General features: G+C 39.8%; 1 protein-coding gene across 1 annotated transcript in view; it reads right to left on the bottom strand.

Moving 5' to 3' along the window:
* Positions 1 to 9,385: 9,385 nt before the first annotated feature.
* LOC134565743 (serine/threonine-protein kinase 4) overlaps positions 9,386 to 17,373 on the bottom strand; it is a 142,056-nt gene continuing 134,068 nt past the window's right edge. The window contains exon 11 of the mRNA XM_063425390.1: positions 9,386 to 9,628. Coding sequence (XP_063281460.1) covers positions 9,470 to 9,628 — 159 coding nt within the window. The 3' untranslated portion in view covers positions 9,386 to 9,469. The remainder of the gene's footprint in view (positions 9,629 to 17,373) is intronic.

Raw genomic sequence — 17,373 nt, forward strand, 5'->3', positions numbered from 1 at the left:
CTTTGCAAGTATGCATCTAGTAGCTGTTTGAACATCTGTATGGACTCTGATAAAACCACTTCTTCAGGCAGAGAATTCCACATCCTGATTGTTCTTACAGTAAAAAAACCTTTCCTTTGCCTTAGACAAAATCTTCTTTCTTCCAGTCTAAACGCATGGCCTCGTGTCCTATGTAAAGTCCGGTTTGTGAATAGATTTCCACACAATGGTTTGTATTGGCCCCGAATATATTTGTATAATGTTATCATATCCCCTCTCAGGCGACGTTTTTCTAAACTAAATAGGTTTAAATTTGTTAACCTTTCTTCATAGCGGATATGTTCCATTCCTTTTATTAATTTTGTAGCCCGCCTCTGCACTTTTTCTAGTGCCATGATATCCTTCTTTAGATATTCAATAAGTGGTCTTACCAGTGATTTATAGAGAGGCAAAATGTTCTCGTCCCGAGAATGAATGCCCTTTTTCATGCATGACAATACCTTACTGGCCTTGGCCACTGCTGATTGACATTGCACATTGTTGCATAGTTTGTTGTCTATAACAATTCCCAAGTCCTTTTCGTGTGTTGTTATCCCTAATTCACTTCCATTAAGGGTATACGTTGCTTGTGTATTCTTTACGCCGAAGTGCATAACTTTGCATTTTTCAACATTAAATTTCATCTGCCATTTGAGTGCCCAGTCCTCCAGTCTATCTAAATCCTTCTGCAGCAAAGTAATATCTTGCTCACATTGTATTATTTTACAAAGTTTTGTGTCATCTGCAAACACTGAAACATGACTTTCAATGCTGTCTTCAAGATCATTTATAAAAATGTTAAATAGAAGGGGTCCCAGAACAGACCCCTGAGGGACACCACTTGCCACCTCTGTCCAGCTTGAAAATTTACCATTAACGACAACTCTTTGTATTCTGTTTTTAAGCCAATGTTCTACCCAAGAACAAGCATTTTCATCGAGACCGATTTCCTTGAGTTTGAACACTAATCTTTTGTGTGGAACTGTATCAAATGCCTTGGCAAAATCCAAATAGATCACATCCACTGCAACACCCTGATCTATACTTCTACTTACTTCTTCGTAGAACGCAATCAAGTTAGTTTGACATGACCTGTGCTTCATAAAACCGTGCTGATTTTTGCTGATAACCATATTCTTCTCAAGGAATTCTTGAATATTATCCCTTAATAACCTTTCAAATATTTTACCAGCCACAGAAGTTAAGCTCACAGGTCTATAATTTCCAGGCAAGGATTTTGAACCCTTTTTGAATATAGGAACCACATCTGCCTTCCTCCAATCCTCCGGAACACTTCCTGAAAGAAAAGAATCTTGAAAGATTAAAAACAGAGGTTCACTTATTTCTACACTTAGTTCCTTAAGTACACGTGGATGGATACCGTCAGGCCCTGGAGCTTTGTTTATATTAACTTTCTTTAGTTGCTGCAGCACATTGTCTTGAGTTAACCAATTACAATTATTCTGCAAGTTTTTAGTAGCAATCATTTGCACATCTATTGCCATGGGTTCTTCTTTAATATATACGGAGGAGAAATAGTTATTTAGAATTCCTGCCTTTTCTTGGTCTTCATTAACTAACACCCCCGTTTCAGTTTTAAGTGTACCTATACTTTCATTTTTGGGTTTTTTGGAATTTATGTACTTAAAAAATGCTTTGGGGTTGGTTTTGCTCTCTTTAGCTATCATTTTTTCATTTTGAAGTTTAGCAAGTTTAATTGCCTTTTTGCACGCATTATTTGCTTTCTTATATCTTTTATAAGATGCATCTGATTTGTCTGATTTAAATGCTTTAAATGCCCTTTTCTTATTTTTAATCTCTTGTTTTACTTCTCTACTAAGCCACATTGGTTTTAATTTGTTTCTTTTATACTTATTTCCCAATGGTACATACTGAGAAATGTACCTTTCTAATATTTGTTGGAAGATGATCCATTTATCCTCAGTGTTCTTTTCACTAAAGAGTTTATGCCAGTCAATATATTGTAAAGCTTCCCTTATCTTATTGAAATTGGCCTTTTTAAAATTATATGTTTTAGTATACCCCATGTGCTTTTGTTTTTTTGAGTTTATTTCAAAGGACACTATATTGTGATCACTATTTCCCAAGTGCTCACCTACTTGAATGTTGGTCAAAAGATCAACGTTGTTTGTTAAAACCAGGTCCAGACAAGCGTCCATTCTAGTTGGTGCTTGTACAAGTTGTGACATGAAGTTGTCATTTAACAAGTTTAAAAACCTAATTCCCTTTGCTGAGCTACTAGTCCCTATGTCCCAATTTATGTCTGGGTAATTAAAATCTCCAAAAATGAAAGTGTTACCAAGATTTGCAGCTTTCTCAATTTGCTCAAACAGCTGTTGTTCCTCGTCAATATTAACATTAGGTGGTTTATAACATATCCCAACCAATAGTTGATTTCCCTTCTTTTCCCCCAAGCAGATATTTACCCATAAAGCTTCCACATTTTCCTCATCGCATTCAATTTGCTTAAGATTTGGCTTTAAATCATGGTTGACAAACATACCCCACCACCCTTCTTGTTTTTCCTATCCTTCCTAAATAATGTGTACCCATTTAAGTTAACTGCCCAGTCATGTGTCTCATCCCACCATGTTTCAGTTATGCCTATTATATCATATTGTTTAGTGTATGCTAATGCCTCTAGTACCCCCATTTTGTTATTTAGGCTCCTTGCATTAGTAAGCATACATTTAATATCATGCGTCTCTTGTTTATTTTGTGAATTATCAACATTACATAGCTTCTCTGTTCTGAGCTTGCCCCTCCCCCCGTCTCCACCCTCCTTATACTGTTCTAAAGCCCATCTCCTTTCTGTCCTATCTCCATTTTGTAGATTGCTATGACCCTCCCCCCCTACTTCTAGTTTAAAATCTCCTCCAACCTTCTAGCCACCCTATCCCCCAGCACTGCAGACCCCCCACAAATAGCCCAAATGTGGCAAACATACCTTGAATCCAATATTAATAATTAGTATATGGGTAGAAATTAGATTTATCGGTTTCGGATAATGTTTTTTTTTTTTTAACAATTAATGTTTAACTCGACAAATCTTATTTAACTTTCAACAAGAAAAGAAAGCAAGAAAACCATACCTGAGCAAAATTAAATAAATAGAATAATAGTGGGCATCATTGCAATTGGAAGCAAATTGAAGTATTTAAAAAGGAAAAGATAAAACAACAATATAAATATCAAGGAGGGAGGGGAATAAAGGAGAAAAAGAAAAGAAAAGGAGAAAAGTATATATGTATTTTTTTTCCTTTTCTTTTTCCTCATAATGGAAATAGAGCCGTTAAACTCAGGCCGCAATAGATATTCAGGCTGAGGCAGAGACAGAGGAACAGGAACTTTCTTTTCAACAGTCAAATATGTTAATAATAAATAATAATAATATGTTAATAATAAATAAGCTAATTATACTAGAAGTATAACACAAGATTAGATCTTACGATATACACTAAGATAACATTCTCTATCTGATAACAGTGTTTCCTGGGATGGGTATTATGATAATAGGGTTAATGTTTCTATGTACCTTCCCTTTTTGCATCTTTTTTTTTTTTTATGTAGAAATAAAATAAACAGTAAAAAAAAAAAGATTTAAAAAAAAAAAAAGGGGACATGAATTACAATGTTTAGGAACACTGTGATCAAGTTTACCCCTTTTGATGTTGTTAAAATGCTCCAAAATTCTAATGTGGAGTTTTCTAGTCGTACTACCCACATATTGGGCTCCGCATCCACACTGAAGTACATAAATCACAAAAGTGGTAGAACACTGAATGTGTTTTTTAATTTCATATGTTTTTTTAGTTTGAGTACTGACAAAACTAGTAATTTTTATTTTTTGATGTTTGCACGTGGAACAGTGTCCACAACAATAAAAACCTTTTAAAGGTTGAAGGAAAGAACCAGAAGTAGATGGAGGGAGTGCAGGAAGAAGACTAGGAGCTAATTTGTTTTTTAGATTGGTCGCTCTTTTGTAGATAATCATGGGCCTATCAGGAATAATCTCTTTGAGTACACTATCGCGTCGTAAAATGTACCAATATTTATTTAGAATCTTTTTGATTTTATTGGCATGTGGATTGTATTGGGTAACGAATGCAAATTGAAATTTATTGCTCTTAGGGTCAACCGTATTTTTGCTTTTAGTGTGTTGTTTTTTGTGATGATTTTTCAGGAATATAGCCCTGTCTGTAGCTAATATATTTTGTATGTCTGTATTTATTTTATCCTGATTGTAGCCCTTTTCCAAATAGCGTGCCTTTATTACTTGAGCTTGTTGTACAAATGTAACATTATCTGAACAGTTCCTCCTGAGCCGAACTAACTGGCTTCTTGGAACATTAGAGAGCCAGGGAGGGCAATGAGCACTAGACAAATCTATAGCATTGTTGCAATCAGTTGGTTTGAAAAATGTCTTGGTTTGAAGCTGATTTTGATCTATATAGATAGTGAGGTCTAAAAAATCCAAGGACACTAAACTGGTGTTATAAGTGAATTTTAGATTATAATCATTCGAATTGACATGATTAAAGAAAAGATCCAAACTCTCCATGGAGCCCTCCCATATAATTAACACATCATCTATGTAGCGCCGCCATAGGACCAAACTGCCCCCCAGCTGTGGGCCTAGTTGGACATGGCGCTGTTCCCAATGGGAAACGTACATGTTAGCAAAGCTGGGGGCAAACTTGGTACCCATGGCGACGCCACATTTCTGCAAAAAGTACTGACCATTAAACCAAAAAAAATTCTTAGTTAGTACAAACGACATGCACTGTATTAGAAATTCAATTTGAATAGGTGGAAGACATTGATGTTTGATAAGTATGTCTTTAATGGCCTGAATGCCCTTATCGTGTGGAATATTTGAGTATAGGGCTGTGATGTCTGTAGTGGCCAAAACATATGTGGATTTCCAATGTATTGAGGATATATCTTGTAGAATATGCTTAGTATCCCTAATATATGAATCAATGCGGGAAACATACGGTTGGAGAAAAAAGTCAACGTACTCCGACAAATTACAGGAGAGGGAGTTAATACCACTGACTATAGGGCGGCCAGGAGGTCTTTGGAGGTTCTTATGAATCTTGGGTAAGAAATAGAAGGTAGCTATTTTGCAATTAGGATTAAAGATGAAATCATATTCTTTCTTTGTTAGAATATCTTTTTCAATACCCAAATCCAGTAGTTGTTTTAGAGATTGTAAAAACCCAGAAGTCGGATTCTGTGACAAAATTTCATACGTGTTAGTGTCATTTAGAATGTTATATGCCTCTTCCATATAGTATGATCTATCCATTATTACTGTACCTCCTCCCTTGTCTGCCTCCTTAATGATTATATTCGGATTCTCAGTTAACCTTTTTAAAGCGTCTCTTTCCTTTTTATTGAGGTTAAGATGGTATTTGTTGTTGGTTAGTTTGTCAAGGTCTGCTTGAACTAATTCATTAAAAATATCCAAGTATTTGCTTTTGGCAGACCAGGGGTAGAAATGAGAAGTAGGTTTAAAAGGAGTATGTGTGATATCTTGTGTAGACTCAGAATCATTATTAAATACCTGGCGTGACTCTTCCTGTACTACTGTATTATGTTGTGAATTATCACTATCTTTATTCTGGAAAAATCTTTTGATAGTTAATTTTTTTAAGAATTTTTGGTTGTCCAAATATAGATTGAAACTATTAATGTTAGTTGTGGGTGCAAACTTAAGTCCCCTCTTTAGGAGGGTTAATTCATCCGATGAAAATTCAACCTGTGAAAGATTGAAAATGCCTTCAGTTTGATTTAATTTTGTCTGTATGGGATAACCTTGATAGCCGCTTCAAATGCACAGTTCAAGTAGGTATATATCTTTAAGGAATGGATAAAAAAAAGCCATACATGGTGAAGTATGTAATAAAAAATACAAAAGAGATTTATTGGATACACTTACAAACAGAAGGAAGTTCTGAGCATATCTCCACTCTCTGTGGAACTCCAAAGCAGCATGGAACGAACAGCACGATTCCAAATTGGAGTAACAAGACCAGAAGAGATCAAAACACAATAACATTTAGAATAAAAAATTAAGAACAATATGAGTCCATATATCCAACGCGTTTCGTCCAGAGTAATATATAAGGGACTTCTTCAGGGATATGTAGAGGGTCATGTGAAGGAGAATCTTCTTATACCCGTTTCCTCCTTTTTTTTAGCATAGCTACAGAGAAGTGGGAATATTACTTCTTTACCTGGCTGTTGGCGTCTCATTTTTTTCTGGAATGGCATACACTGCAGAAAAGGATGAAGATACAGGATTTGACACAATACCTTCTTGTTGGTGGTGGGGGACTGTCAGCATGACAACAGTAGGCTACGGTGATGTAGTACCTGCCACGGTTGCTGGGAAGCTAGCTGCCTCTGGCTGTATCCTGGGTGGGATATTGGTTGTAGCCTTGCCTATAACAATCATATTCAACAAGTTTTCACATTTTTACCGCAGGCAGAAAGCGCTAGAAAATGCAGTAAGGAACAGTGATAGGGAATCAGAGAAAAAACCCAGTGCAATGGATGAGAGAGAAGATGAACAATTTGCAGATCTCTAAAAGCAAACACAATCTGGACATTTAAGAATACAGAATGGCAGGGATTTAACCCCATTAAGGACCAAACTTCTTGAATAAAAGGGAATCATGACATGTCACACATGTCATGTGTCCTTTAGGAGTTAAACAAACATTGTATCATTAAATATACAAGAGGTATCGTTAGAAATGCATATTCCTACTGTCTCAATGCACTTTGATGTATAATAAAATTCTGTAATATTTATTGTCAAAATTAAGAGGAGCATCCACCTTTTTTTATTACTGTTCTGTCAAAGAGACTGTGATGAAAAATATACTAATCAAGTGATGTACCGCCTAAAATGGGTGATGACGGCTAAAAATTTATATATTGTATCAAACTAAGGCAACCTAACATTGTTGAACTACAAACCAAATACATTCCCTCCCATCTTTTCCTGCCCCTGAGATTTCTTTGGCTCATGTTTTTTTCTGCTCCATAACAGGAGTACACTATACATCACATGTAAATAATGGACATTCATTGTTCAGAAGCATTACTAAACCCCTTTCCATTGCCAAGGTTACAAGTATAATGACATGGATTCTGAAAGTTTAATACACATGGCAAAGGTGATTCTTATCATAAGTACAGAGCATGTATTGAGTTAGGGCAGTTAAGGCATGTATTTTTGGAGGCTGAGTGCCCTACCGTGCAATAATTTTCACAAATAAATTTATTCAAAAGGTCTCCAAGCCATACTTGTGTTCACCCTTTCTACATTTCAGTCACCTCATTTTTGTTTTATTTTATTGCCTACTTTTCATTTGAGTTACCCATTCTCCCCTTTTGTGCTTCCCCTTCTTTTCAGTATTCTCCTTAACACCTGCATCATATTCCTTCCAACTTAATTTTATAGCAACGACCTTTCCCCCTTCCTTATTATGTCAACCCTTCTCTATTTCAGCTCCATTCCCTATTGGACCTCATTCCACTCTTGTAATTTTTCCTCCCCTTTTCTTCTTGGACCAAGATTACTACTTGTTCTATCTTAACATATACTGCCTACCAGTTCCACCTTAATCCTGTACAACTTCCAACATCTGCAATATCAGTCTGGAAATAGGGGACATGTAAGCTTAACATCTACAGTTGGGAAATTGTGTGAAGGGTTGCTAAGGCATAGTAATCATATATTTATTGTAACCAACATAATTAGTAGTAATCGACATTGTATAATAAAAGACAGGTTAAGTCTTGATTTGCTTAAACTAATTTGATTATATGAGGAAGTCAGAAGTATAGATACATGCAATGCAGTGGATTTGATCTATTTGGATTTTGGGATAAGGAATACTCAACCAACACACCCCCAAAATGTTATAGATGTTACAGAAAACAATAAATGAGAAGGAGTTGGGCATAGTATCAGACAACTGACCGGACAACGTGTAAAAGTCAGTAAGATATCTTCATGCATAAAAAAAGAGTATTCATTCATGTATTTCTTTTAGAAATCAGTGGTAAGTTCCCACCTTGAATATGCAATGAAATTTTGAGCATCAGTGTTTAAGATGGACATTATGGATCCAGAAACAGTACGGAGGCAGTAAACATGAATAAGGAGACTGGAAGATATTAGTTGAGATGAACCTTTAGAAAACTTGTTTAGCTTAGAAAAACCTGTCTGAAAATTATATTTTAGCAGCTATAGACATTAAATGTTTGTCTAAAAGGAACAGAAACACTTTATTATCTACAGCACTTCAGTTGTTCTTTGAAAAGAAAAAACATCTCATGTGCTGCTTTCTCCCATCAACCTTCATCCAGATAATATAAAGTGTTGCAACCAGAAATCAGAAGTAAAGGTGTGCTTTTGGTTATATAAATTACTCTGGTTACAGTGGTTACCATGATTGGAGTAAGTCCCTAATAGTTCCAAAGTACTTAAAGCAAGACACAAAGTTTTCATCCAGAGTAAAATAAAGGAATGTTGTAGGATAAATAAAAAGGCATTTTGAAAGGTTTTTTTTGTTTTGTTTAAAAAAAAATAGTATAATGCATCTTGACGAACATTTCGTTTTGCAGAGATCTGATTCACGTCTCTTTTCTGTGAAATCAAGAATTGTCTGAAATGTCTTGCATTCATGAACTTTCATAAATTTGCATAAGAGAACTGGAGAGCATACAGTCCGATATGACATCACACGCTTTCTTACAGAGATGAACATGACCAAGTGGTTTTTAAGCTAATTTCTGGGAGAGAACAACAAACAATGGTCGCTACAACTGTCACGATGATCCAGGGGGCTCCATCAGTTTGGATTTTCTGTTATAGAATAAATTGGAACACTGGTTGCCTAGAGGGAGAAAGCAGTAGGAATTCACAGAAGCCTCAATAACAAAAATAATATTTTTTCCAGTTTGTTGAGTATATTGAGAAACTGGGCAAAAAACATGTTTATATAACTCCATGGCTGGCATATCTTCTGCATCTGTACCCAGCCAAATGAAACTATACAGATATTTCTTTAAGGGTTCTTGATGGATCATCAGAGGTATAGAAATATGAGAATTACTTACGGTCTTCAAAAATTATTCCCGTAGAATATTAAAGAACACACTATGACTTGTGGGGTAATGTGGCTAGTTCCATGGTTATCCAAGGGGCAGATGGGGATGTTTAATGACACAAAAAAAGCAAATAACTAAAGATTTTTAAAGATTTTTTATATTTAAGCTTACAAAATGCTAAACATACTAATAATAAAATTCACAAAAATGAAAATAATATATTAAACGTATAAAAAAATATAAAAAAAGTAAAAAATAGTATTAAAATAAGCCAGAGTCATAATAGCAAGTAAATTCCTCAGAAATGTTGCTGTCTCCGTTTCTTGGATTCAATTGCTTCAAGAATTGGTTGTCGTTTTGACTGATATTTCTGATGAATTTCTTCAATTTCACGTTCCATCATTGGATCCAGAGAGCTCAGTTTCTCCTGAAGTTCAGCTACACTCCATTCTTTCAGCTACAAGAAATACAAACACAACACGTTAATTTTCAAAAATTAAGAAAAATGTAACTTAAATATTTATATTGTTTTAAAGCAGCATTGTCACTTGTGTTAGCAAGACTCCCCCAAAAGTGACATATCTACTTACGTGGTGATGCATGGGGGGCGAGTAGAAACTGGGAAATGGGGAAACAAGAGTGCAAATTGGTGGACCATGGAAGATCAGCAGGATCTCCGTACATCTTCTGGTGAGGGTACAATAAGATGCCAAGTGCTTCTATTGTGCATGACACAATAATATTCCTGTATCCATCAGCTGATGCAAATGACGACTGATGGGGAAGCAGGAACTGGCAGTGGAACACTAATTATTACTACATTTTGCCAGAATTCCTTTCCAGCATATTGCAAGATAGTATTGGCCTAGTTTTAATGAATCAATGAACTTCCAGCACAGTCTATACGAGCTTTCGTTAAACTCAAAAATTACAGTGATACTTCAAGAATTGCTTCTGGATGGACTGGATGGACAAGAGTAGTGAAAATTTTTGAGAAAATTCCCAGATGTCAAAGTTGGTGTACCCCAGGTGTTATGGAGCTACGTACATGTTCCATTATCCTTTGCAAATAGCTTAATTCATGTTTATTTATAACAAATAAAACTACAACTCAATAGAAATGTGAAAGCTCAACCACAACTATTGTAAACGCCTGTACTTTTGTATAGGTATCAGACTAAGAATTAAGCTCTTTTCTAACAATGCAGTTTTATAGCTCTGATAATAGTGCAAGGCTATAGTTAAAATAAAAAGATACGGTAAGCATATAACAAATAAAAGCATACTGACCACAGGTAAAAAACAGTACATTTATAAAAAAATGTAAATGATAATACTACTACTACTTAAGAGTGCGACTAGGCCCCTTTAGTATCGGCTGCTGGGAGGACGTGAGTGTCACTTCCTCCCAGATACAGAGAGCACCTTCCGGGAGAGGCACACGCAGAAAGGGGGAGAGTCAGAAGGAGTGAACTGCTGCAGAACCTACACACATCAGCTTTAGCCAGCAGCACTCAAAGCAATGCTATGCTCCTGCAGACAAAATGTATGCTGCAAATATAAAAATTATGACATGCATATGTGTGTGTGTATCAAGATGTGTGCATGTATCAGTGTGTGTATATTAGTGTAAGCAACTCAGTCAGCATGTGTATCTGTGTGCTAAAGTGTGTGTGTGTCTATGTGCCAGTATGTGTATCTGTCAGTGTGTAAATCAGTGTGGGTATGTGTATTTGTGTGTCAAGGTGTGAGTATGTATCAGTATGTGTATCTTAGTGTGTATCTGCATGTGTATCTTCGTATGTATCTGCAAGTGGGTGTGTGTATTTGTATGTCAAAGTGTATGTATGTCAGTGTGTGTATCCAAGCGTGTATATGTGCCAGTGTGCATATCTGTGTGTCAGTGTGCATGTGAATCTGTGTCAAGGTGTGTATGTCAGTGTGTGCATGTATCAGTGTGTATATCTGTGTATGTATCTGTGTGTAAATATGTATGTATATCGGTTTATCAGTGCTCCCCCTTCCTGCTAGTAACATCATGTGGTTGATTTGGTTAATTCAGTGAGCGTACGCTGAAAAGCGCTTTGAGTCCCACTGGGAGAAAGGCGCTATATAAATACTAGTTATTATATGCAGCATGGGCCGGGCGTACCACCGCATGGGGTTCTTCTGTATCCTCAACCTGGTCTGACAAGATGTGCTCACTGAGAGCAACAAACCGATTCCTGTCAGACAGGGCTGGACTGAGAACTAAAAGTCACCCTGGAAAGAATTCTATTCTTTCCCAACAATGCATTGTGTCAGCATAGTGTGCATATCTACAGGTGGGAAAGAAATTAAAATTGAAAACTATTAGTTCAACATGAAATAGAGCACTGAAAGAACAGATTTATTTTAAGCAGATGCATTTGCATATAATCACTGTTTCAGTACAACTACCTTGATATATTAAGGAACGTTTGGTAATGGGAATGAATTGGTGAATGTACACTGTTGCACAATTGTAAAAGAACAAATTAAGTTTATTTTGAGAGTGTGCTCTTCACTTTGAATAGGTTATTGAACTGCATTGTGCACCTAGCAACATGACTGGGCCAATACTGCTCATTACTTACATGTTGATGTTATATATTAATGAAATGTATGTGTGTATTGTGCATATATTAATACTAATATACATCTATATATCTATATCTATATATAACAGGCCCCCAGAACATATAGAAGAGTTAGATAATCTACTAGTAGAGGAAATAGTTAAAATGACAATGAAGGGGGAAGTTATTATCATGGGTGACTTTAATCTTCCTGATTTGAATTGGAAAACCAAAATAGCTGCTTGTGCCAAAATAGCTGCTTTGTGTCACACCACACAAAAACAAAAGTTTTAGACTTAAAAAAAAACAGACTTTTCTAAAATTAGAATGTGTGTAAAGGAGTCATTATCAGACTGGAGCAATTTAAATGGAGTCCAAGATAAATGGGATTATTTAAAAGTTGCACTGCTGAAGGCAACAGAAAATTGCACTAGGCTTTTCAGTAAAAGCAAGAAATTCAAGAAACCACTGTGGTACGCCGCAGATGTGGCCAAAATAGTAAAAAACAAAAAGTTAGCATTTAGTAATTGTTACGGTTGCCTCCAGGCTGGCTGGAAGTTGGACCGTAGAAAAGGATGCTCCTAGCGCTTTCCAAAGGACCATCAGCACCGCAGCCACCATAAGCACTGCAGACTCCACGAACCACCGCTGCTGGGCTGGTATCTCGCCGTCTGCTCTGCGCCCTGGACCTACGACCAGGCTCCAGGTTCCAATAGGCGAACCTCTTCCTTCTGTCGAGCGAAGCAGGATCAGGAACCAGAGCTCTTACAAGAGCTCAGTAGCTAAGGGAGTATGAAGAGCATAGCAATCCCTGTAGTGATTATAGCTGTCCCCTACAAACATGAGTCGAGGCTGCAAGTTAGAGGGTCAGAAGAGGTCTGAGGTGCTGGAACACCCAGCCTGGTTTTTATTACCATTTTGAAAATACAGGACCACCCACAGGGCGGGACAAAACAACCAATCATACACGTACATCATTAAAACCACTCCCAGTAATTACACACAAAATCCTCCCCTATGTCTGTGATATAATTATGCTACACAAGGGATTAACATAATTATCACAGACAGTAAAAATACAGTTTTTACACAACATTCATAACTCCCAAAATATACATCACATTCGCATAAAAATACATATTCACAATCAATCCATTCAGGGGAACAACATACTCAAAAATCATACGAATTGGACCAGGGGTTCAGAAGTTAGTAAAAATGTGCATTTGACCTTCTGGAAGCATGGTTTTACAGGGCCCTCTATCCTGGAGACAATGGGGGGAAGTAATTCAATTATCCAGGACTAGAGACAGACTCCATTAACCACATGGTTGCAAAACAACATAAAACACTTTAAAATACATAAAGTCACATTTTACACATAACACACAGACATTTCACATATCCCCAGATAGCTAGGATCTGAGCGCACAAAACTACTGAATAGCGCGCAGATCCTATTCACACAGTTCAATTGCCACGGAGCTAAAGTCTTTCCCATAGTCTTTCATTATATGAATAGGCTCCATGGCATAGCCATCTGGGGTATCACCGCTCACACAGGGCCATAGTCATAAGGAAGGAGGCTGGCAAATAGGCTTCTCCACAATCCAGGGAAGCAGGGCAATTTTTCATTTAAAGGGCCAGTTACAAATAGCGATTTGTAACACATCTCCCCTTTTGGAGGGAGACTAACCAGGCACCTGACCTTCTGTCGGTCAGTGCCTAAGTTAGTCTTGCAGCCCACCCACAAATAAACATTGGCAGAGAAGCCCCCCCACAATAAATAGTACTGGCCTGTAGGTCCCAGGTTGGAGGGTAAACATGCAGCACTCGCTGCCTTCCGGGTGCAGCTGGGCAAATAGCTGGTAGTACTTGGGGGGCAGAGGCCAGCGGCACTCTGCCCTGGTGCCAGCGCTTCTGCTGGGGGAATTGGGGCATAGTCCTGCCCGGGGGCAAAGGGAACTGTTAACCCTGGGCCCAGGTTAGAAGTTAGCTGAGGAGGGGGGAATTGGCTTACCTCCTCCTCCTGATACTCCTGCGGCCGTTGAGAAGGGAGGTCGATGCTCTCCGCTTCTTGTGGAACATGCTGCGGCTGGGGAGAGAGACCGGTTGTCTCCTCTCCCTGGAAGGCATACTCCGGCTGGGGAGGGTGGTCGATGCTCTCCCCTCCCTGTAGCTGGGTCTGCCGCTGGGGATCTGGGCCGCCTGCCCAGCATCCCTGTAGGGCCGGTAGAGAGACTGCGGTCCCATCTCCACCTGCCTGCTGGGGGTCCTCCCAGGACCATTCTATGAGGCCTGCTGCCTCGGGTATCTCTGGTTGGGGTTGGGGAAGGAGACCGGTTGTCTCTTCCCTCTGCACGGTGCACTGCCGCTGGGGAGGGAGGTCGCTGCTCTCCTCTCCCTGTAACTCAGGCTGCCGCTGGGGATCTGAGCCGCCTGCCCAGCATCCCTGTAGGGCCGGTAGAGAGACTGCGGTCCCATCTCCACCTGCCATCGGAGGTTCCTCCCAGTATACCCCTACGATGTCCTGCCAGCTGAAGGGCTCTCGACCTGGCTCTGCTGCTGTGCTCTCCTGGGGTACCTCTGGATGCTGTGGAGGAAGGGGACCGGGTGTCTCTTCCCGGGACCCATCGATGAGGTGCTGGTACTTCCACTCAAGGTCACATTCGTTGGTGACTAGGTACCGCAGATCTGCCTCTAGGTTAATAGTTCTAGGGAGGCCCAGCTTGTCTTCCCGGTCATCAAACAGGTCCCAGAAGCGTGAATCTGTAGCCCTACCAAAGTCATCATCGTCCATATTCTCCCAGAATAGATCAGGGCCATCGTAATCCCCACACTCTGGGAATTCATACTCAGCCATCTCTGGAGCGAGCTGAGTTGCGTACCACTGTAGCGCCTGGTATGCGGTGTCGAGCCACAGTTCGTTGTATACTAGTTTCTCTAGTTTAGCTACCCACACTGGAAGGGGTTGTTTGCCCAGGAAGGGCATCCGCTCTGCCATTCGAGCCTGGATTTGCTGCTCTCGGCTGATACTACGATCTCCTCGCCAACGTTGGGCTTCTTCCCACAGCTCAAATCTGGCCTCATGTCTGTACCCACACATCTCCTCTTCTGAGACTTCCCCATCTCTCCAGGATAGGAAGCCATGCAATCTGTTGAGGAACCTCTCCTCCATTTCGGCTGCTGTGCACGGACTGGCTGGCTCCATGCTGCTCAAGGTAGGGACGCTGCGCAGTGGCTAGCGTTGCCCTCAATAACTCTCATACGATACCAGTGCTGTTGGGGTGCTGCTCCTTGCGCTAGGACGCCATCCCACCGCTGCCACCAAATGTTACGGTTGCCTCCAGGCTGGCTGGAAGTTGGACCGTAGAAAAGGATGCTCCTAGCGCTTTCCAAAGGACCATCAGCACCGCAGCCACCATAAGCACTGCAGACTCCACGAACCACCGCTGCTGGGCTGGTATCTCGCCGTCTGCTCTGCGCCCTGGACCTACGACCAGGCTCCAGGTTCCAATAGGCGAACCTCTTCCTTCTGTCGAGCGAAGCAGGATCAGGAACCAGAGCTCTTACAAGAGCTCAGTAGCTAAGGGAGTATGAAGAGCATAGCAATCCCTGTAGTGATTATAGCTGTCCCCTACAAACATGAGTCGAGGCTGCAAGTTAGAGGGTCAGAAGAGGTCTGAGGTGCTGGAACACCCAGCCTGGTTTTTATTACCATTTTGAAAATACAGGACCACCCACAGGGCGGGACAAAACAACCAATCATACACGTACATCATTAAAACCACTCCCAGTAATTACACACAAAATCCTCCCCTATGTCTGTGATATAATTATGCTACACAAGGGATTAACATAATTATCACAGACAGTAAAAATACAGTTTTTACACAACATTCATAACTCCCAAAATATACATCACATTCGCATAAAAATACATATTCACAATCAATCCATTCAGGGGAACAACATACTCAAAAATCATACGAATTGGACCAGGGGTTCAGAAGTTAGTAAAAATGTGCATTTGACCTTCTGGAAGCATGGTTTTACAGGGCCCTCTATCCTGGAGACAATGGGGGGAAGTAATTCAATTATCCAGGACTAGAGACAGACTCCATTAACCACATGGTTGCAAAACAACATAAAACACTTTAAAATACATAAAGTCACATTTTACACATAACACACAGACATTTCACATATCCCCAGATAGCTAGGATCTGAGCGCACAAAACTACTGAATAGCGCGCAGATCCTATTCACACAGTTCAATTGCCACGGAGCTAAAGTCTTTCCCATAGTCTTTCATTATATGAATAGGCTCCATGGCATAGCCATCTGGGGTATCACCGCTCACACAGGGCCATAGTCATAAGGAAGGAGGCTGGCAAATAGGCTTCTCCACAATCCAGGGAAGCAGGGCAATTTTTCATTTAAAGGGCCAGTTACAAATAGCGATTTGTAACAGTAATTATAAAAAAAAACCAGCATGATCTATCAGATTAGGCAGAGAGAGAGAGAGGCTAAGCAAGTAATAAGAGCAGGGGTCAAGTCCTGGGGAAAAAAGTGTGGGAACTCCCCCCCCACCAAAAAAAACCCCCACTCGTATGCATATATAAACGCGTGCACACACATACACTCACATGCACTCAGACACTCACAGACGCACACACATACTCAGACACTCACACAGTGGTGTATTTTAATTTTGTGCTGCCCTAGGCATGACTATACCGGAGAACCCCCTAATCTAAATTTACCACCCCTTCCTGTCAAGGGCGCACCGCTTCCTGATTAAGAACCCACCCCTTCCTCTTTAGACTCCACCTTTTCCTGCTCCTTTTAAAGAAATACTATAGTGCCAGGAAAACAAAGCTGTTTTCCTGGCACTATAATTCCCTGTAGTGCCCCCCCTCCCTCATGTCCTCCCCTCCCCCACTCGACACTGATGGGGTTAAAATCCTATGGGTATTTAGCAGATGCTGGATGTCCTCATGCACAGGGTGAGGACGTCCAGCATCAGTTAGACGACTTTTGGTCACCTAACCACCCGAAAGTCACTCTAGTGGCTGTCTGATAGACAGCCACTAGAGGTGGAGTTACCCCTCGAGGTAATTATTGCAGTTTCTGAGAAACCGCAATAATTACACTTGCAGGTTTAAGGGGACTGGGACACTGCACCCAGACCACTTCAATGAGCTGAAGTTGTCTGGGTGCCTATAGTGTCCCTCTAAGCACACTCTCTGACAGACACCCACACTGGCAGATACACACTGACAGTAACACACACACTCAGTGACAAACACACAGACGTCACTGATTTGACACACACACATTCATTGACAGAGAGACACACACAAACACACTGACAGACACACACACTAAATGACAAACAGACTCTCACTGATTTGACAGACACTTACAAACATACACTAACAGAAGCACATACACGCAAACATGTGCATACACTAACAGAAGCACATACACTTATACGCACACACACGTGCATACACAACAGAAGCACATACACGCAAACATGCATACACTAACAGAAGCACATACACTCATACACACACACACACACACACTGACACAAACA

Source organism: Pelobates fuscus, chromosome 6 (assembly GCF_036172605.1).
Source record: "Pelobates fuscus isolate aPelFus1 chromosome 6, aPelFus1.pri, whole genome shotgun sequence".
NCBI lineage: Eukaryota > Metazoa > Chordata > Amphibia > Anura > Pelobatidae > Pelobates > Pelobates fuscus.